Genomic DNA, 21,764 nt, shown 5'->3' on the forward strand with positions numbered 1-21,764 from the left:
TCCTCCAAGTGCACATCCTCGTTACATAGGTTTGTAAAGTAGAATTCAAATACTTAAGGAGATTGCGTAGTAGTTGCGTGAATCCTTTTAATTGTTTTGATCATTTTTTAAAAAAGGAAGGCAAAGTGTAAGAATGGATACCTTATCTGAGTCCCATTTAAGTGTGTATGTATATACGCACTAAAATTTTTCTTCATTTTAATACACTATATCAAAGTAGCACTTCTCAAACTTTTATTGCAAATTTTCAGTCTTCTGATGATGCTGGTCTGAGGGGATCAATCCCCTTATTGAAACCTCTTACTAGAGTTTAGTGTATTTTCATCCCTTAATTTACAGAAAGGACCAAAATTAATTTCTTTGTTGTGTTAGTATGAACTGTATTGCAATATACAAATCAACATCAGGCTCTTGTATGAGGAAAAAATCTCCCTGTTGTTTTTAGGCTCAACTGTTTATCTCCCCCTTGAAATTAATTTTAGCTCAACCAAAACATGCAAATTTTCTAGCCCCATTTTTTTTTTCTTTTTGTTTGTTTGCTGCTGGAAGTGGAAGGTAGAAGTGGGAGGTGGTTGTGATATTGGCATAGATTTAGCATTTACAGCAGAGGTAGTTTTCATCAATTCCTTACAAGGGAATCAAAGTGTCCTTTTTTGGAAGGAGAGATATTGCCTTTCCTTATAAATGATGGACTATTTTGTGGTAGTAGTCTTTATTTATTTGGTTCTCATCATGAAGAATAGCAAACTTATTCAAAATCTCAGTACATCAAAAATATGTCAATACATAAAACATAAGTACTATACCATACTATGCTCTATGCAAAAAACTATGTTAATGAGATGTGAAGGTTGCACAGCTAAGAAGTCAGAAAATATAAATGATAAGATTCTAGGAGCCATATTAACTGAGCCACATTTCACATCCTCTATATTTTATGAAATGCCTTTGATAACATAAATCAGAAATAGAAGGTGCTATGTATGTGCAACATGGCTCAGTTAATGTTGCCTTTGGAACCTTAACATCTATATTTCCTGACTGGAGAGGTTTTTTTAGTCATGTAATCTTAGTAGTTTTTTGCATTCTATTTTTTATAGTTTCTCTTTTTTAAAAGAGAAGAAAATTGCCTGTACTAATAATGGGTTAGCTCATGTTTCTTTGATTTAAACTACAGTAAAACACAGTTTGCAGAGAGCACCTCATGACAGGTACATATTTGATGCCATATGCATTGCTGTGGCAACTAGTGTAGCCACATTGCTGTGCCCTTTTTGAGGAAAAGGGGACTATAGACATGTGTTTGAAGTCCTGTACTTTCTGTCCTGCACATTACAGTAGTATAGGGTATGACTGCATTGCAGACTGCAGTGTATTGTAAAGATACTTGAGCTACCTTTTTAAATGAACTGGCTCTTGTACAAGAAGCAGGCTGTCTGCAAGAGTGTGGATCTCCATGTGACCTAATTCACCCTGCTACAGAGCAAGGCAAATTAGCCTAGCGTGGATTTTAGTGTAGGCTGCTTCCAATAACTGAGCTAGTTTGCAAATCTGTGTACTGCACTGCAGTCTTCAACATAGACATGTGTTTAATGACTCTGCAAAATCTGTACTTTGCAAGTTCTGGAATCAGGATTATTTGTGTTGTGACATAAAAAATATACTTTTCATCCTTGTGCTTCATTGCTCTGGGTCATAGGGTGGGCCAGTATCAGGCCCAATGTTAATATTTTAAAGGGTCTTAATAAAATTTTGAAGTTCATACTTCAACATAAAGTCAGGCAGTCTAGGAAAGACAGTAACACAGGTTAACATTGTGACCAATGTATTGTCAAAAGGTCAAAGCTAAGTGATAAGAAATAAGAGAATATATGAATAAAACACCTTAATATCAGGATTCCTGATTTACTTCTGATTAATAGTCTTGACATTAGCACAGAGTTTTTTTACTTAGTTCCTTTCCAGAATTTTTTTGTCACTGAATGAGAAGGTCTTGCAGCCTTCATAAAGACCATATGTGCGCAAGCACGCTGGGGTTGGACATGGTACTTTGAGAAAGGAGACCACGGTGTACTGGCTATGGTAGAACTTTTACTGCCACTGAGTGTATGCCAAAGGATTTTCCTATGCTGTAAGCATATTACATTTTTTCCCTCTTTCTGTAATCCAGCTAAACGTACCAATGAAGGGCTGTGCTTATGTTAACTGGAAAGTTCTAAATATAAACTAATTTTTTTATAAGTAAATAAAAGTAAAAGGATTAGTTTTCCCTTATACCTTTCTATTCAAATGTATGAAGAAATGCATGGTTTGAATGTTTTGGGGGAAAATGTTTATGTTTTGACAGAGGTCTGTCTTTGGAAATTTAAGACCAAAAGAGTAGATGTTTCAGAAAATTATATGAGTTTTATTTGAAGGTTTAATGGGAATGTGTGACAGCCTTATTTATAGTTATCACTGAAGTGGCCACTGTAGAATTAAAGAATTAGAATTAAATTTAGATATGACATTTTTTTGACTGCAGGAGTGTGCTCTTTTAAGTCCTAGAGTGAAGTAGCTTTTTTTAACCAGACAAAGGGCACTTATTTCCCCCCCCCCCCCCACCCCCATTTCTTTTTATCACTTTAGGGCCAGTCTATTAGGACAATATGTTTTAAAACTTCTGGACTGTGTTGTTGCCTACTAGTGAATTCATTCAGTGTCTGTCTTCCTCTTTGGGAGCCAGATAGTTTGAAGGGAGAAGCAATAGCCAGTGTTGCCAGGGCTCCTTCCTGGCTGTCAGCATATCATGGTAACTAATTTGGTCAGGCAGATCCCAGAGTGATTTGACAGATTTTTGTGATAGCAGACATGTAATGGTTCTTCTATTACTGACTGGATCTAACCATTAGGATGGTTTAAAAATGCAGTAGCAGCATATTGGTGGTATTATTAGTGTGTACCTATGCTAACACACTAATTCTGTTACATTTTAATTTTTAAAATTATTATAATGACTATAATGCAGTCTAATGATCCTTCTCCTTTGACATCAGTTATGGATTATGCATGCAAGAATTGCTTAAATCTTCCACTACTATTGAGGTATTACCTGGACAAAGAATGTCTGCCAGAAGACCCCTTGTTCAAGCAAGAATTTAAGATAATGGGCCAAGTTATAGGTTTAATTGGATTTCTCCCACCTCTTCATTCTGGCTGCCAATTTCATTCCTCTTGTATTCTCATCCTTTCTTTCTTAGCAGCCAGAGTGGTTTAATCACTGATGGTCAGTCATTCTTCTCTCAAAATAATGCTGTTTGCACTGTGCAAGTCAGATAGTAGGCAAAGTAATTATTACAACTTCTGTACTCACCTAGAAATAAATTCAAACTCAGATCTGTCCTCTCTGTACTGTCCAAAGAATTTAAGTATTACCACAGCACACTAACGCATTCCGAATTCTGATCTCCTCTATTGCATGGGCTACAAAGAACAAGGGTCTAAGAGTGAAAGGGAGGGGGGGATTACCTTATGAAGAAAAATGATGCTTGGGTCATTCACTCCAAGCATTGTAAGTAATTGGCTTCAGATTTGTTTTATTCTGGGGAGATTTTAATTAAGCTTTTTTTTAATATGCTGTTTAATAAACATTTGTCTATAAGCAGTATCTTGTGATCCCCATCTGTAAAGCAGGAGGATTAATTTGCATGTTGTTGCTTATTATTTATTTAAATAGCAACAGAAATTATACTGAGTGTTTTACTAGAACAGTGGTGGTGGATCTCTGCACTGAGGAATATGGTGTCTAAAAGTACATGTAACATGAGCACCTTTTTTTTTTTTTTTTTTTAACAGCCTGGGTTGGGAGAATATGGAGGAAAACTCTAACATAAATAGCTGTTATATAAGGTCAGAAAAAGAGCCCAGTACCCTTTTTTTTTTTTTACAACAACGTGCAGAAGTAGATTGCTAGGGATAACATTTAGGAAATTGGAGCAGTCTCCCAGCTTCTGGCAATCAGGATTTTACAGTCTCTTTAGGTTGCTTCAATTTGTTACTTAGATATCTTGCAGGCTGTACTTTCATCATTTTATCTCAGGAGATAAATATGTACTGTAAAGAGATGATTAGAACATAGGAATGGCTATATTGGGTTAGATAAGGGGGTCATGTTGTCCATGAGAATGCTTCAATTGCATGCCTAGAGAAGAGCAAGAACAAAGCAAGGACATGATTCTTCCCCCTAAAACTCTTCAAGCCTCCAGCTGTTTTCAGCTCAGGGACTTCCTGAGCCAGATGTGTCTCAATATATTTGGTAACCCTCAAAGGATCTGTCTTTTGTGAACTTGTCCAGTCTTCACATGAGCCCATGTAAACTTTCAGCATTCAAAACATCCTTTGGCAAGGAGTTTCAGACATCTGCTACCTCCATGACTAGAGAACTTACCTCCCTTTTGTTTTGAAATTTTCTTCTACCAGCTTCACTTGATGCCTCCTAATTGTTGGGTTAAGCATTATGATTTTGTAGCTTTCTATCATATTCTCACTTCATTGTCTCTTTTCCAGACTTGAAGAGTTCTAGGTAATTATCCTCTTTGGATGGAAATTGTTCCATGCCTTTGATCATTCTTGTTGCAGTTCTCAGAACCTTTGTGACCCCTTCAGATAAATCTAAGAAGTTTGCAGAGTGGAACTTTCTTTGCAAAAGCCATGTTGATGTTTCCTAATTGTGATTTTAATCTTGCTTGTGCTGATTTATCCAGAACAGTCATCAGTACTTTACAGTCTTAAATTCATCAGATCTCTTCTTTTTCTAAAAGCCATATTCCAGGTACCAAAGCAGCTCCAAGTTACATGTTACATACCATGACCATACCAATACAGCTGTTTCATTCTTGAGTTCATTTACACCTTTGGGGTCATACTGTATGGTCTTGAGCATTACTTGTCAGTTTGCTCCATAGTCCCATCAGTTTCAGACACACTCTTTGAGTCCCTTCCAAAGGATTCCAGAATGGGAACATCCCAAGATTTTTCCACAGTACACTACAGTACAAAAAAGTCATAAAGCTTCTCTTTGATGGCTCTGTTTTCTCTGAATCTCCTTTTATACCGTGATCATCACTTGGCACTTCAGACTCTCTGGCAGACCTCCTGCTCCTGATGTGTTTGAAGAATGATTTATTACTCATTTGATTCCCTTTCCTAGCTGTTCCTCCAGCTCTTTCTGGCCTGCCTTATTTCATTTATTACATTTAAAGTGCTGGAGTTTACGATCTTTTCTGTTTTCTTCATTTGGACTTGATTTTGGCTTTTTGAAGGACTCCTTTTTGCTTCTAGTAACCTGCTATGAGCCATGCTGATGTCCCTTTGGTCTTCTCAAGTCTTTGTTAATAGGTGGTGAACATTCATTCTGTGCTTTGCATGTGGTTGTTGTTAAGCAGCTTTGATACTGCCAGGAAGGTTTTAATTCTCTAGGTGTCTATTATAACTTCCTTTTAACAAGATTTCCCCTTTTTATGTAGTTACACATTTTGAAGTTAAGCACAAGCATAGCAGCCCCTTTAGTTTTTGTTGCTCCTGTAGGGATGCTCAACTGAAATGTGTTATGACCACCGATGCGTAGTGGTTCTGCAGCTGTAGGATGGAGAACTGGATTACTCATGCTGCTCAGGACTAAACCAAGTGCCATGTCTCCTCATGTAGGCATCCAGACCAGCAGCTCCATGGAACAACCTTTGGCGGTTATCTGATACCTTGGTCTCAGCATTATATTCCATTTGCTCAGTCTGCATGCGACTTGTTGAAATCTCCCATTACTGTTTTATACCCTGCCTTAGCTGATCTTGCTCAGTATGGTGCTGTCAGTGTTGCCATAGTCTGGCTGTGCGTGATGGTCCCGGCACTTGTTCATCCTAATCAGAATCCATGTGGTTTGTAACTCTAGGCCTCTGCTACTCGTTGAGGTGGGATTTTTTTTTGATTTGTTTCTAAACTCACTGTAGCGTATAGTGTTGCTTCACCATTGGTTATCTCTCCTGTGTATTTTGTGCCCTGGGATGATACAAAATAGTGTTCCATTGATTTGTCTCCTTTTTACCAAATTTCCACTATGACTGCTATGTCAGTGCTTTTGTTTGAGGTTTGGTTTTCTGTGCGGCACGTTTTTCTTCCACTCCCACCCTTTGTATAGAAGCCAATGTACCACTGGGTTTTCTTCTTGTCACCTGTTTAGTCTGTGGTCAGTTTTCCTGTTTTCATTCTTTCTTTCTTCTCACAGTCTTCACTTGATGACCCAGAATCTCCATGTCTTCACTTATAATAGAAATGTCATGCTTGAACCATGTGTTCTTCTAAACCCTTCTCTTCAGTTAAAAAATCAAGAAAGTGAATTTTTAAGGTACCAGCAACCTTGTTCCTGTGTTCAAGTGAACTCCAGCCCTCCTGTGCAAATATCTTTATTCCAGAAATGCCCAGTTCCCAATGAATCTGACTTCTTGCTCTTACACCATCTTGTCAGCCAGGCATTTAAACTCAGCTTCTCCTTCTCACTCCACTAACCCATATTTTGCTGTCAGGATCTCCTTCCTTCTCTTCCCAGTGTTACTGGGACCCAGATGGACCACAACATAGGTTTGCACTTAGTGTTTCCTAGGAACCAGTCCAGGTGCTGCGACCTTTGCAGCTGGCAGGCAAATCACCATGTGGTTTTGCTGTCGGATCCCAGACTCCAGCTGTCTGTTTGCCTGATGATTGTTCCAATAAACCCGTTTTGGTTTGCATTTTAACTGGTTCAGCTGTGCATCAGCAGAGGAGAGGGTATTTATCAAAAGCGGTTAATTTGGTCACAATCTCAGTTGCCTATCACATGATGGTGAAGGAAATTGAAGTGCAAGCAAAGAAAACAAGCGCAGGACTGGGGTTGCAGTCCTGATATGGGGAGCTAGCAAGAAGTATGGCTATCAACTTCTGACAGAAGTAATAGGAACAAATTAAGTTGTGATAGTAAAAACAACAGCTTGTTCTTGGATATAGAATTTTAAACACGTTTAAATTTGACTTTATATTATTATTATTGCCTAGCAAATATTGCTGAATGAATGTAATCAATTAACCTTAGGCAGAATGGGCATGTATTTATATGTTCAGTAAACAGATTTATCTATGTATCAGAGACTCAGTGGGAACAATTCAGATATCTAAGCATTGGTATTTAGTACCGTTTCAGATGTCCTCAGATATCCAAGACATTTGCATAGGACAGAGAAGCTTGGGACCTATGAGAGATCCACCCTAGAAGGGAGAAGTCCTATGCTGTATCTGTCATCTAAAATAATCTGAAATACCAGTGTTTAAGGGGGAAAACGTGGGTGCCTAAAATAGGGGCAATATGGATACAATATTGTGAACTTGTTGAAGGTCTACTTTTTAAAATAGTGCAAGAAAATGTCTATGCCTATGTATATTGATGCAGGGCTTACGGACTAAATTGATGCAAAAATTTCCTCTGATAAAAATTATAATTGACTTGATTTTGGTTATAACTTAAATTATCTGCCTTTTTTTATCATTGTATGATACGTGTGCTGATTTGTCCATTAATAGGACTGGTAGCAGGTTATTTTATATTGCAATGTTCACTTGAATCCATTGTTTTGTTTTTTCCAAAATATGTGTCTTAGCAATGGGGAAGACTGAGAAAGATTGAACTTGACAAAACAAAAAACTGCCCAACCACAAGTTTTTTGTGGAGAGCTTAAACACATGTGGATACACAAAATTTAAAATCTGGGGGTTCTTGGCAAAAGATTTCACAAAAAATAGTACCTTATTCTTCTGCAAAAATGGCATTTCTCTTTCAAAGCCTATTTTAGAGTTATCCCTTCTTTCCATGGTTCTACTTTGGGGTCAACGCATCAGAATAATTCCTCTCTAGATTTGCCTGAGAAGTGTGCGTATGAAGAACTAACATATTTTAAATAACTGTTTCTGTATTTTGAGACTGGATATTATGGGATTGTAATGTTCAGAAGCATAGTATTTCCCTTAGATGCTCTTCCTAAAAAGAGAAGCTATATAGAACGCTCAGGCTGATGTGCTGCAAGAGGATCTAAGGACTTGCATTTACTATTGAGTAAAAGAGTAGGGCTGTTGGGTCAGGTTTATGGCTGAAGATATCACTCCCATTCAGGCTAGCATACAGCTGTAAACTAGCTCGGCTTCATGTCATCCTGTGTCTTGACTCATGTATTTGCTTGGCTTGGCTCTTCCAACAGATACCGCCTCAGTATGGTCAGCAAGGTGTAAGCGGCTACTGCCAGCAGGGCCAGCAACCGTATTACAACCAGCAGCCGCAGCCTCAGCATCTGCCACCCCAGGCACAATATCTGTCGCAGGCCCAGCAGAGGTACCAGGCTCAGCAGGTAAGCACAGTCTTCCATTGCTTACAATCACCCTGGAGCATGAAATATAAAAATGTTCTGTGTAAAACAAACAAAACCCAACCCCACCTCTTTACAAGATAGCACAGTTAAAAACAAAATTAAATAAAGAATCAGACAACATCTTTTTGAAAAGTCTTGGGGTATATACACACAAATACACATGCACACCCTTTCAGGATTTGTTTTCTTTCAGCTTTTTTGAATAAAGCTAATTTATATACCCCAGCAACTATTAATTCTTTCTTTTTTTGAAAAAAGAAGTAGCAGTTTCTTGATCAGATGTCAGTGGAGGTTGGAGATTTTCTTTGGTTTTTATTCTGTTTTCCCTTCATGCTTTTTTTTTTTTTTTTTTAGAAAACAGATGCTGTTGATTGCTCCTGCATCTAATACAGTCACAGTTTTGTTTTTCACTTTGTTTCATTTTTGAGGAGGGTAGAGGAGTTCAAGACCTTCTGGAGTCACTTTGTCAAGGGAGCTGCTTAAGACATATTTTTAATTGATATTAAAATTATGAATTTGAATGTTTTCAGTTTGCACATCCAGTTAGATAAACTGCATAATTCAATACTTGTTGCAGTTCTTGATCTGTGTTTTACATGTCAGCCATGAAGTGATTTTGTTTTTAAGTAAGATCAGAAGCAGTAGTGTATGGGTCTACTTCCTAGAGCTTGAGAAATACCCAAATTTTATGTATTGAACAAATCTTGGATATCTGTAGTTCATACAGCTGTATGTGCAGGCTAAGTTCTATCCACAGGCTCAGCTCTCTTAATCATAGGGAGATGATTTGGAAATGGAAGGATGAAACTAAAGCATACTCACCATCTTGGGAAATCTAAGAAAAGTGAGTTGCTCAGGACTTGGTATTAGTAGAAGCATCATCACTTTCTGCAGATTCCTGGGGAATTCTGTCAGGCTTGGTTGATTAACATTTTAGAATTATGCTGGCGCAATGTAGAAATCTTAACTTGAAATAAAAATAGAGTGTAAAATAAACTAACAAAAGATGCCATAAGTAGCAATGATACAGGAGGCTCCCCTCCTTTGATTTTAAAGTAAAGTTATGATAATTTGACTGTGTAATTACATGTTAATTTTTCTTCATCTACATTTTAAAATTCCACTGAGAATTAACTTTTTTCATTAAAATGCTGGATCATTTGTGAAATAGAATAATTGTATCTGTGGTATTTTTGAAAATGTCACTCCTTTCCATCTTTTGGTTTATATGTAACTGTGACTTTAAAGATTGCAGTTTTATCTTTTCATTTAATTTTCTCCTTTTTTACTTTGACATTAAATGCCTGGTTTCTCTACTACTTGTAAATATTGTGTATAGGCATCTTGGTAGAGTCTTAACAGGTTAAGTCCTAATAATACAGCCTATGAAGTGGGACTCTTAATTTCTAAGGAAATACAGCTCATCCCATGTGCACATATCACAGTTTGTGAAATTAAATTGTTTGTTGCTGCCTTGAACACATAATCATATTTTACATATTATCAGTTGAATGGATTGAGTGTTTCAGTTTAAAAAATACATGAAACATACTGACTCTGCAGAAGGACATATGAAATAACAAGATACTGATTTATCTGTTAATACATGTTCCAATTACCTAATTTTTTGCTATTGTAGCGAGTAAAGTGAAGGTTTGTACAGTGAAGTAAAGGGTATCATAAAAGAAGGTAGAATCAAAATGAGAGGAAAGCCTCACATGTATTACAGATTGTCTAGAGCTGAGGCAAAGAGAAAGCCAAGGAGATTCACAGGTAGGAGAAAATATCAGCCTCACTGTAGTGAAACAGCTTCACTGCGGATTTGGGGGTAGATTGGGAGAATGTCTAGATCGAGACACTCAGGATGGTGCTGTGGCCTCAAATTCAGCAGGCATTTTTGCCAGAATCTGCAAATTCGTATTATATATCAACTCCTCATGTGCATCAGCTTCACATTTGATATGCCTTGGTGTGGGAATTACACTGGAAATCATTCATGGCTTGTGAACAGTTGGTTGTTTATCCTATTCTTCAACAGTGACCGACCTTTACTAAATTTCGAACTCTGATCCCAGGATCTGAATTATACAGGCTTATTCAGAAATATTTGTATGTAGATGTGACTGTTTTATATAGATTATAAAAATCAACTGCAGTTACTTAAAATGGCAGTATTTCTTAACACCTTGAGACTTGCTCCTTTTCTTTTCCCTTTCTCCAGACTGGTTCCATGGTTGGTTCCATAAGCCTTTCTCAAGAAGGCTTATTAGGCTGAACACCTTCTCTATAACGTTCCTCTCTAAAACTTCACCACTGTGTTCTTTCTTGTTGTTTGGGAACTGCTAATCAGAGACCAAATTCCTAAATCAAAGGAAATTGAAGTCTATTCTTTTGAAACTTCAGCAGCAGTGTTTTTTCTCTGTTGATGACCCAAGATAGAGTTACTGTGAAATGGTAAGCAGTCAGTGCAGGATGCAAAAACTAATAGTGGCAAGAATTTGTGAGTGTATGTCAAATTCTGCTGCTGAGACACAGATTTTTAATCCTCTCTGCTTATATAAGATAATTTTTAAATGATTTTCAAAAGATAATGGTTAATTAAAATTTTAGCAAAAGAAATAGGAGTAGATATTCATACAGTTTTAAGAGTTTAAAGGGCAGAGTTGACTGAATTTGATATATTGTGGAGCCTTAAGAAGAGAAGGCTCGGGGAGATCTTATTGCTGTTTACCACTGCCTAATGGGAGGATGTGGAGAAAGCAGAGCCAAACTCTTCTCAGAGGTGCAGTGGGAGGTTAAGAGGCAATGGAGACAGGCTGGGATATGGGAAATTCCAACTCAATAAAAGAAAAAAAAAATTTACCATGAGGGTTTTCAAACACTGGAAGAGGAATCCAGAGAAGCTATAGAATCTGCATCCTTGGAGATGCTCAAAACTTGACTGGAGAAGGTGCACAAGCAGCCTGTTTTCAGTAGACTTGCTTTGGTCAGAAGGTTTGACTAGATGACTTCTCTTTTGAGGTCCCTTCAAAATTGCATGATTTTGTGATGCTGTGATTTAATACTGGATTTAAGTATTCAAAATATAATTTTAAATTATAAAATTGTATTATACCTGTTGCACAAGTTAGTCTATCTTTCCTTTTTCCCCACACTCTTAAAATATCAGTATTTCCTGTTTAGATAATTCTGTCAATTAGGAAGCATGAGGCAAAACCCCCCCATCAGTCATCCAAAGACTGGCTCTATCCGTCATCCTTAGTCTTGCCATTCTTCTCAATCTGCAGATGAATTTCACCCATGTTTTCTGTACTCTTCATTCACCATTTTCTTGAATTTTATATTGGTTTTGTTGCTTCTTTTCCCACCCAAAATTGCTATTAGCAAGTCCTGCTATTGAACTGTCACATCTTTGAGGAGTGTATAAAGGTAATTTTTTCAGGATGTTGGCCTCAGGAAGAGAAACTGTCATCGGAAGACCTTTTTCCTGCATGCTGGCTAGCCAGAATTATGGAAGAACTGTAGACTAGAAGTATTTTTTCCTGGATAGCATGATTGGATAATGATCCAAGAGAAAATCACTCTAATAATATTGAAGTAGCTCATGGGACCCTTGGTCATGGATCAGGACATTATTATTATTGTTGTTCTGTGAATACATAACAAGAAGGCCGTCTTTGCCCCAAAGAGTTTACAGTCTAAATAATAAAAGTGGCAACAGATGAAGTCAGATCAGTAAGGAGGTGTAAATAAAAAGGACAGTACTGCTCAGAGTAACAAACAGTGGTCTAAAGAGACACAAATAATCTGATTTCAGCATGTACACTAGTAACATGGAAGACATTCATTCAGCTGAGCAGGATATTCCTGTTATTATACTGTTACAGTGGGCAACTGCATTTGTTGAATTTCCAGAGGCATTAATGTTTACTCAGTTCATGATTCTAATCCTCAAACGATGGCCGAATGTTTGTAGCTTTACATAAGATGGTCCTTTATTTCCCCAGTGTTGACTATGGTTGCCTGCCTTCTTGGCTAGGGAAATCATTTTGAAGCCACCTAAGAAAGAGTGTTAATTTTCCATAGAAGTTCTGAGAAAAATAAGATTCCACCTCCACGTTAGCTGTAAGCAGCTGACTCCAAAATGTCTTATGTCGGTATCAGAGGTGCTATAGAGTCTTCCTAATTCTGTACCTCTTTACGAAGTTTGAGGGTAGGCTACATTGCTGTCAGAAATATATAAGGCAGTGCCATGCACATGTTTCCTGAACTCTGAGGTGTGAGGTGCTTTGAAAGAAGCAAGTCACTGTTTTTTCTCTTCTCTGTTCTTGGCTATATTTATGTAGCATGTCAGGTCTTCTGTAACATCAAAGAGCTGCTTCTAGTTTAAAATTCAAGTTCATATTGAATGCATTTATAGAAATGAAATAAGTAGAAATTATGACAATTGCTGTGAAAGATTATTGAGGTTTGGGTGGCACAATTAGTAACAGATAAACAGAAATTATTTTTACTCCACTTTGTGGTCAGGGAGAAACAGAAGCTATATCTGCTATTGAAGGTACTGCAGTAGGAGAAAATTAAGGTTGTTCTCATTCTCCTTGCTCTTGTAAAAAAAAAAAAAAAATATATATATATATATATATATAAAATGCATTTTCTCAGCTCAGGCATTTTATAGTAGAAGCCTTGAAAAAGGTGTGCATCTTTTTTTTAAAAGCAATCTTATATAGTATTAAAGGATTCCCAAATGTAAATAAGAGCATGTCCCATGCAATTCCATCAGCCTTTCTGACTCGGTCTGTGCAGGCTTCTGTGGGTCATATTCTGTGCCTGCTGGACTGGAAACTGAACTAGCTTGTAACAGGGGAGCAGCTGTGAGGTGGAGAAGTTTCATGTTCTGTTTTAGGGTTCTTTGTGATGTGAATGTAATTGAACTGGTTTTACTTCAGGATGGAGAAGAGGGATGTCAGCCTGGGAAAAAAGAGGCTTCCGAGTAATTTGCCTTCTTTTCCCTACTGTATCTTTCTTTCCTTATTTCCTTTGTAGGTTTGTGTGTATGTGTTTATTCTGGAGATTATCAAGCCAAAAGTAGTGTTTATTCTGGATGGATGATGGAATTTTTCTTGCCACCAATTTCCTTTTATGTAGAATCCTGTAGTGTGATGATCAGGTATTTTATTATGAGAAGAAAAGTGATACGAAATTTCATACAGATAGTGTTTTGGTTTTGCTCTTTTAGAAAGAACGTGAGAGAGCTTCTGCAGCCAGGAATACCACTTAATATTGTGCCTTGGATTTGGTATTCTTCTTCATTTCTTGCGTATAATGGAAGTGTGAAACCATCGCTCCTTAGCCTTGATCCACTTGAATTCAGTATGCAATGTTGTCAATAAAAGTAAACAGATAATCTGTGGCGCTGTTCCACTGACTTGTGACTTTTTTTCTTCTAATCAGCATAGAGGGGAAGAGGGAGAGTGGAATTTATTTGAATGTTTGAATTACAAGTTGTTTAGAACTTTGTTAAATTGACTGCGTGATGGGGGGGAAAGGGAGTTTCGTAAGAGGTGATTTGATAGTAATACTGGCATAGTTTATTATCGAGCTGTATTGTAAGACAGTATCAGTCATCCCCTTTTCATACCAGGAGCCTGCTATGTATAAACTATTGAAGGAAGAGCTTTGTTTTAAGCAAGTTTATTGCAGTAGCAAGTTCACTGATCATTAGATATTGCCAGTAGATGTAGATATCTCATCTTTTACAAAATTTGTTTCTTTTTTCTTTTTTTTGTTTTTTTTTAAACTTTACTGCTCTTTAAAAGAAAAAAGAAAAAAAAAGAGAGAGAAGGATGTGCTGCACTGCTACAGTATTGCCCTTGGCAGGGTTTTTCATCTTGAAATGGCATATAAATGAATAAATGCTTCAGTTGTTTTTGCAGTTTCAAATCTTTTGCCATAAGTAGAAGTGATATTTTGCTCAAGAATGTCATGTAATTGCAAATTTAAACTGTCATCATTAAACATTATTTTGTTAAGATAGTGTGATGTATATTTTGGATTCTTAGGCTTTCCAACTGGCTTTTAAACAGCCATGTTTATATATTTTCTTGTTTTATGTAGCATGTGTTCATATGTATCAAGAGAGGATCATGCCTTTGAGGCTTAATGTGTTATTTTTATGAGTTGGGACTATAACACTTTTTTGACAGATGAAATGGATCCGCAAAATAATTATGGTCTCACTCTTATTTAAACCAAAACAGTGATTTTATTCTGCACCTGTTATTGTTATCCTGAAGTCATCTTTTGTTTAAAGTACTCCTGGAAGCTTTTTGCTTATAAGACTTCAGAATAGAGTGGGATTATGCTGATGCCTTTTCTCACACGCAGGCTTGAGATTAAAAGGGAGGAAAAAAGTGTGGCAGATCCTCGAGGTGGGGCATTTGTGTGCACTCTTCTGGAGCATTGGTCTTTCTGGTTAACACTGTGCACGAAGAGGCTGTGTGCATGTATTTTTAAACCATCCTCTTGTGGTTACTGTGATTTCTGTAAATGCCTTAAAGGAACAGTCAGGTAGTTGAGGGCTCAGTGTTTAGTCTGCTTTTATTTAAAAGGAGAAAATGTCTTATAAACAAGCAAACAAACAAAACCTCCTCCCTATCAGGTTTTATTAAAACATTTTAAAAGCTGGCCAAAACTTTGTTTTTCCCTCTTGTATAGATAACACCTACTGATTTTGGTGAGATTTTTTTTTTTTTCCCAACCAGAATTGTCATGAACCAAATAGAGTAGAATGAATAGTCTTTTCTTTTGAGAGTGGGGCGGGGAGCCGAATTGAGTTTGGGCTGGTAAGAATTTGTTAACCACTTCAGAAGCCCTAAATCGAAAGGCATCCAAACTAGGAAGGCAGCGTGGCTGGCGAGGTGGGAAGGGATTGTGCAGCGAGGCTGTCGGCCTCCGTCCCTCAGCCGGTGAGCGCAGGGCCGGCTCTGCTCCCGCAAGGTGCTGGAGCTTCTCTCCAGACGCCCGAACCCAGCACCACACCGGGAAGAGGAGCAGGACTGGCCAAACGCCTGGTGCCAGCCCTGTGGCTCAGTGTCCATCTAGCTCCAAGTGTCCAGCAACAACCTACCGCAGTGGGAGGGCAGGAATCAAAGATATATCTGGCCATCTCTTGCTGTTAAGGTCTGCGGTGTGAAAAGTCTCCAGTGTGAACAGGTCACGCAGCTGGCACCTGTGGAAGAGGAGAGCAGCCTGGTGCAAAGAGCCCATGCTTGAGGGCCCCGAGGGAAGGGGAAGGAGGGAGCACCTGTCACGTGAGGCTGCTCTGAAGGTCTGTAGCAAGCTGACAGGGTCCCTGCATTGAACAAGTCTCCACTAGGAGCCAGTTGTTTTTAATAAAATGTTTATTTTGCACTAGTAACTGGGGGAAATTGATTCAGTTCTGTTCTGGAATCAATGAAGGCCATAAATTTCAGGCTTATTTCTGAACCAGTGATAGTAGTTTGAGTCTCAGTCACAAGTCTTAGGCTATTATGTGAATGTTCTTATGCAGGTATCTGTTCCTAGGGTTGAGTCAATGCAACATGGGACAAATAAAATATTACCTGATTTGAAACAGTCTTTCAAAATCTGAACAAAATGTGAAACTGATTAATCTCTTTTCATGTCCTAGACTTATGACTGTCATGAAAACAGCACAAACCGTATTGTGGCAAAACCGCATCAAATTATTAAAGTGATTTTGGTACCATGAGGATGAAGTTTTGTTTTGTAATATGTGAGCTGCTGAAGTTCCCTTAACAGTGCAATAAGCAACATGTTTAAATTAATTAACATTGTTGGGCTGTTTTGGGGTGTGACACAATAGATACTGTTGTTATAAGTTAGGAATATGTGTGTTACATGCAAATTTCAAATTCATTGCTGAGTTATGCAGATCACCCTCAGTGAGTCCAGATTCGAGTTTTATACCTCACCACAATTCTTTTTCATAAAATCCTCACTCTCTTAAGTCACTGGAAACTGGCACAGAACTAGCAGTCAACTATTCTGTGGTTCGGTCTCAAATCCTGCACATTTTAAGTAAAACTTCTTTCAGAATGTATGTGGTCTTGCAAGTACCATGTAGCAGCCCGTGGCTTAAAATTACAATAAAAATTGTTTGTTCTTCTGCCATTTGCACTCTTGTGTTTGCAGTCCCCCACCACTGGATGAATGGTTGTGCCTAATATTTGTTGTATCGTGATCCACAGGAAATCTAGGAAAGAACAAGCCGGTATATTAGTCTGACATTTTGCTGTCAGGAATATAGGAAAGCATCCTTTGTGAAAGTTGACTATTACCATTATAGGAGAACTCATAATCAAAATTAATGTTTAGAATAAATTGTTGCCTGTCATCATCAATAGTGATTGGCACCACTGCTTGTTGTGAACCATAAATTCTTCATGGCTTTCATTGTCTCAGCAACGCAGGTGTCTGGTGCCCAGTGTGTATTCCTAGTGTCTTGAAAAACTAGGCTTATTTTTAGCTTAGGAGTAATTATTTTCCTTCCGAGGTAAAGAGGTACAAGGGAGAAATAAGTGGTTCTTTTAAATTGTTCAACCCAAATTCAAAGCATTAGCAAAAGTTCTTACTTTTGCTTCTGTTGTGTATTCGTAGGCTGTTTTTTGCAAATCAGGCCTGCTTGTACATAGTGACAGACAAGTGTCTGACAAGTAAGTGGCTAGGTGAAAATTCTCACACAGGTGTACGTATTTCTGCCAGCTTTTCCAGCCTCCTTTCTGTGGGATGTGAAATTAGAGACAAGGGAAAACAGCAGTATAACTATGTATAAAAACAGATGTTTTGGTACACTGAATCTTTTGTTGTTAACCTGCTTCAGAGATATCAGGTAGATATCAAAAACAAGGATGAAATCTTGGCTTCTTGCGTCTATAATAAAGCTTGGATAGATTTTGGGGCAGGAGGGAGGGAGAGCAGGCTTCCAGCAACCGACTTCCAAACTCACTCATCATGACTTTAATCTTGGCTTCTGGATAAGCCACCAGTGACCAGCACCTCTGAAAGTTGTCACCTTACCTTGCTAAGCACTGATTTAAAAACAAAAGAAAAACAATTTAAATATTTAGGAACCATACTTGTGCATAAAATTAATTTATCATTTTTTAGCTTTTCTTAAAGGCATAATGTTTTCAGGAGGGGCAAATTGGTTTCAGCCTGTGCAGGTTCATGGATTGGGGTCTTTGCCAGTTAATCAGGTTTCTGCTTTTTATAAAGTCTTAGCTCATGAGCATGATGGGCTGCTGTAATAGCAAATAATTGTTAAGCATATGACTGTTTATCTCCCTGGTTAAGGCTGCTTAATCAGCTCAGGAGTTCAGTGAAACTGTGACTCCTGTTGTGCTACATCTTCTCCCAGTAGTGGGAAGGGCTGATTATTGTCCATTTGGGGAATACTTCTGTTTGTTCAGCATTGTTTATATCATTCCAGTAAATGTCAAACCTTTCTTTTTTTTTCCCCCCTCCATGATTTATATCTGTATTTATAAGATCATAATAGGTGCTAGCTTGTCAGGCTTGGAGTGCTGTCTTCCAGAATCAAGTCACTAGAAGGAATAGGTGCAGGCAGAAACCAACAAAGATAATTTCCTCTAAACTCAAAGCTGAGCACAAACACAAAATTGAGGGCATGCCATGAAGCAGCATTACTGCCATTGAGGCAGTGTAGGCTTGTATTTGCCAAAGGCAGGATGACCAAAATCAAAAGACTGCTTTTGGACTTCAAGACTACTTTCTTGACCCTGTTATTTTAAAGAGATCATTTAGAGACATGATTTAGCCAAATGAAAAATAACTCCTGTCTATTACATTTGAAACCTTTAATGTTAGCATGTATCATTTCCCCCCATATGTATTTATGTCTGTAGTAACTTGGATGCACTAAGTGGTGTTATTGGAAAGGGCGAAGTATTTTATATTGTGAAGTGGTACTACTGCTTGTTTATAAAATGTAACAAAATTGTGGGTCCCTCTGTTTTATAAACTTCCAAAACGCTGTCGATGAAAGTAATCTGTGTTTGTGTTTGCTTCTGCGTTCTTCACAATTCTGTGGCACCTTCCGTTTAAAGTTCCCTAGTGACGGTTTTGAAATATTTTCCCAGTCTGTATCTATCTTTCTTTACTCTGCTCAGCTATTAATGGTTTTCTGCCAAAAGTAGGCCTTTCCATGTTCAGTTTGCAGGAGCGATTTTACAGCTTGGCTTTCTTCTCCTGAGCAGCTAGTTGGTGCACCTCTTCAGGCACCTGCTGCGAGTGGGGGTTGGATTGTATCTGGGTGGGTAGTCGGAGAAGATTGGTCAGAGCACACTGCAAACCTGTTTGGCGGGGATGCTTACCACAACCCCTGTCCTACTGATTTTTACTTTAATTTTTATTCCATATTTTTGTATCATTCTAAACTTAGGTAATACATGTGGCAATTTTTATGTGTGTAAGATGAGCAAAGCAGCAAGGCCCTTGTCATGATTAGGAGTGTTTTTATGTACTAAAATGAAGTTAGTATATAATATCGTAAAGAAACACTGACAAGATAAGCCTGCTCAGTGTGAGCATTTTGCTAAACTGGAAAGGGAGAAAATGTAGTCTGGGGAGAGAAGGGAAGTCTAACTACTGTTTGCTCCTTTATTCATAAGTGGACAGTTGTTTACATGCCGTCAGATTGTAGATTCAGCAGACAACCTCCCACTTTCTTAACAGAAACCTCTTTTTGCTAAGTATTGTAGTGCAGAGATGGGGATGTTGTATTTAATCATTTTTACAATCTAAAAACTTCAGTATTTATAAGGAAATAATCCTGAAAGGAAACATTTTTCATCTTAACTACAAAACCTATGTAAAATCTGTGATGGATTTAGTATGTTAGGCTTAGAAAGAAGTCTTGTTTATGAGTTTAAAAATACAGTAAAATAAACTTAATCTAAATGTATGTATGTATTTCTCAAAAGAAAACAACGTTCTCAAATAGGTTGTTTGTCTTTGATCCACGAAGTATTATTATTGTTCTTGTTGTTATGGTGGTATTATTATTTCAAGTTTCTAAATTCTGATTTCTCCCAGTATTTAAACCGTAGAAGGTTAATTAAAACAGTTCTTTATTCTGCGACTACTTGGGAATATTAACCTCGCAAAGCCTGCATTAAATCACTGAAGTGATAGAATTGCATTTGCTTTATAAGATACCCCTACATGAGTAAAGAGAAAGCCGTTTATAGTTCAGTGCCATTAATTGCTTGGCATTTAGATATTGGCACAGGAGTCTATTAATTAACTTGATAGTAAAACTATTGGAATGGAGGCTGATAAAAACTATTTTGTTTTGTGAGATAACAATAACAATTGTTGTTCCTCTTACCACTCTCCTTATTAACTCGATGGTTTTATTTTATTTTTATTCTGAGAGCAAAATTAATATCCCAGAAATAATTTTATTTGTACCTTTTAAAATCAGCAATAAGTAAGTTAAACGGAGTGAGTTTTCCAAAAGATACCTGCTCATATAATAGGTGTTTACTTAATGATTCATTAATCTGATGGCTGTGCATAGGCAAAGTTTTCTACAGAAATGTTTTAGGATATAAATACACAAATCCTATTAAAAAAAAAAGAAATGCTAATAGAATAGAAGCAAGAATTAAGTGATGAAAGTCTGAAAAGTACTAATAAATCTGCTTTTTTTTTCTTTTTAAAGTTCTACATGTACAGTATGTATTCCAAATTTTAGTGGTCTTGTAAATTACACCTTGTGGCTAGTTGCAATGCAACAATATTCTCTTATAGCCTTTAAATTAACACACATTGTTTATCTGTCCCCAAGACGTGGGGAATATAAGAGTTAGTTAATATCTTCTGGCATAAAATTTACTACTGTATTGTTTGCTGCCCGTATTTTCTTTAATAATTTAAGATGTTCAGTGAACATTTATTTAGTTTTATATTTTTGTATTTTGAATTGCTATTTTGTTGTTAAGACAATGTATTACCTAAATATAGGTCTCTATATATTTTATATATATTCATTATTCTCTCCAGTATTTTCCTTTTATTGCACTTCTATCCTACCGTAGCAGGATTTAAAATATATTTCCGAGTGTGCATCTGAAATCTTAGAGGTTTTTTTAATTGTTGCAATCAGATATAAACACCAAAGAATGAAATAGCAAATCAAGGTGAATAAGATACCACTTCATAAACAAGTTTACCTTTACATGTTGACAAAACTACTAGGTGTTTTTATTGTGGGAGAGAGGAGAAAAACTGCTGCTCTTTGTGAGCCATCCCTCAATAAATCAAGCTATGGGAGAGCACAGCCTCTCTCTTCATTTCCTCCTCTCACTTCTCCCTGATTGCCAAATACCCACCTAAACCCCATCTTCCACGTGCATGTTTTTAGGTAGAAAATTAAGTAATTATCTGTAAGGTTTTAGGTTTTGGGGGTTTTTTTTGTGTGTCTGCCTATAAAATTCACAAAGATCATGCTTTTTCATCTGCACAGGAAAGGGAAGTTTATTACTACTTTATTACCTAGCAATTCTTTACCAGGTTCTAGTGAATGTCACCATTTCTTTGTTGGGGTATTAGAGAGCAGTCAGTGGTCTGGTCCCAAAGCGTTTGGAGTTTTCATCACTTCTTTCACTTGTTTTCTGCCCTCCTTTCTCCACCCCTCCGGACACCAGCCCAGTTGGAAATGCTTTCTTTTGAAAAATTGTGGTTGTGGTGATGGTGGTGAAGACTTTTCTACCTCAAGGATTAAAGAAATAGTTTGCTTTTCTTGTTTAAACTGTTGTTTTGTGCAGTCCACTGAATTTCTTCTGCTGCTGGGTGCTTCCTTCTGTAAATTATTTTTCTCTTTCCACTCCTTGCACAAAGATATTTTTCCATGTGGTGGCTGGATTAAAAGATTGTTACGCAGATATTCTGTGGCTTCACAGTCTACGTGGAAATAGAGACTAGTAATGCAGCTAATCATCTTCCTCCAGCAGCCAGTACTCCTCCAGTAACTGTAATGTGCCAAGAACCCTTTTACCCACCAACAGTTCAAGTTAACCAAACAGTAGGTTTCAGCTGAGAAAAAGCTCTTTACTAAAGTTATTACAGATATTTCTGTATCTAAACTTTACTGCCTTCTCTTACGATTCTCCAATTGATAAATAATAGGTAAGCCTCATTTCAGCCATTTCAAGAGAAACTTCAGTAGAGTGGTGAGGAGTAAGTCCCTGGGCTGTGATATAAATGTTGTTTATAACATAATATAGCTTTATATTTAAAGGGGGGTGGGGG

At 37.4% G+C, this 21,764-nt stretch overlaps 1 protein-coding gene across 7 annotated transcripts in view; it reads left to right on the forward strand.

Annotated features, from left to right (window-relative positions):
• ARID1B (AT-rich interaction domain 1B) overlaps positions 1-21,764 on the forward strand; it is a 347,057-nt gene that overhangs the window by 80,863 nt on the left and 244,430 nt on the right. For all 7 annotated transcript variants that reach the window (XM_067293600.1, XM_067293595.1, XM_013958989.2 and 4 more), the window contains one exon: positions 8,256-8,402. In XM_067293600.1, the coding sequence (XP_067149701.1) occupies positions 8,256-8,402 (147 nt within the window). The remainder of the gene's footprint in view (positions 1-8,255; positions 8,403-21,764) is intronic.

Source organism: Apteryx mantelli, chromosome 3 (genome assembly GCF_036417845.1).
Source record: "Apteryx mantelli isolate bAptMan1 chromosome 3, bAptMan1.hap1, whole genome shotgun sequence".
Classification (NCBI taxonomy): domain Eukaryota; kingdom Metazoa; phylum Chordata; class Aves; order Apterygiformes; family Apterygidae; genus Apteryx; species Apteryx mantelli.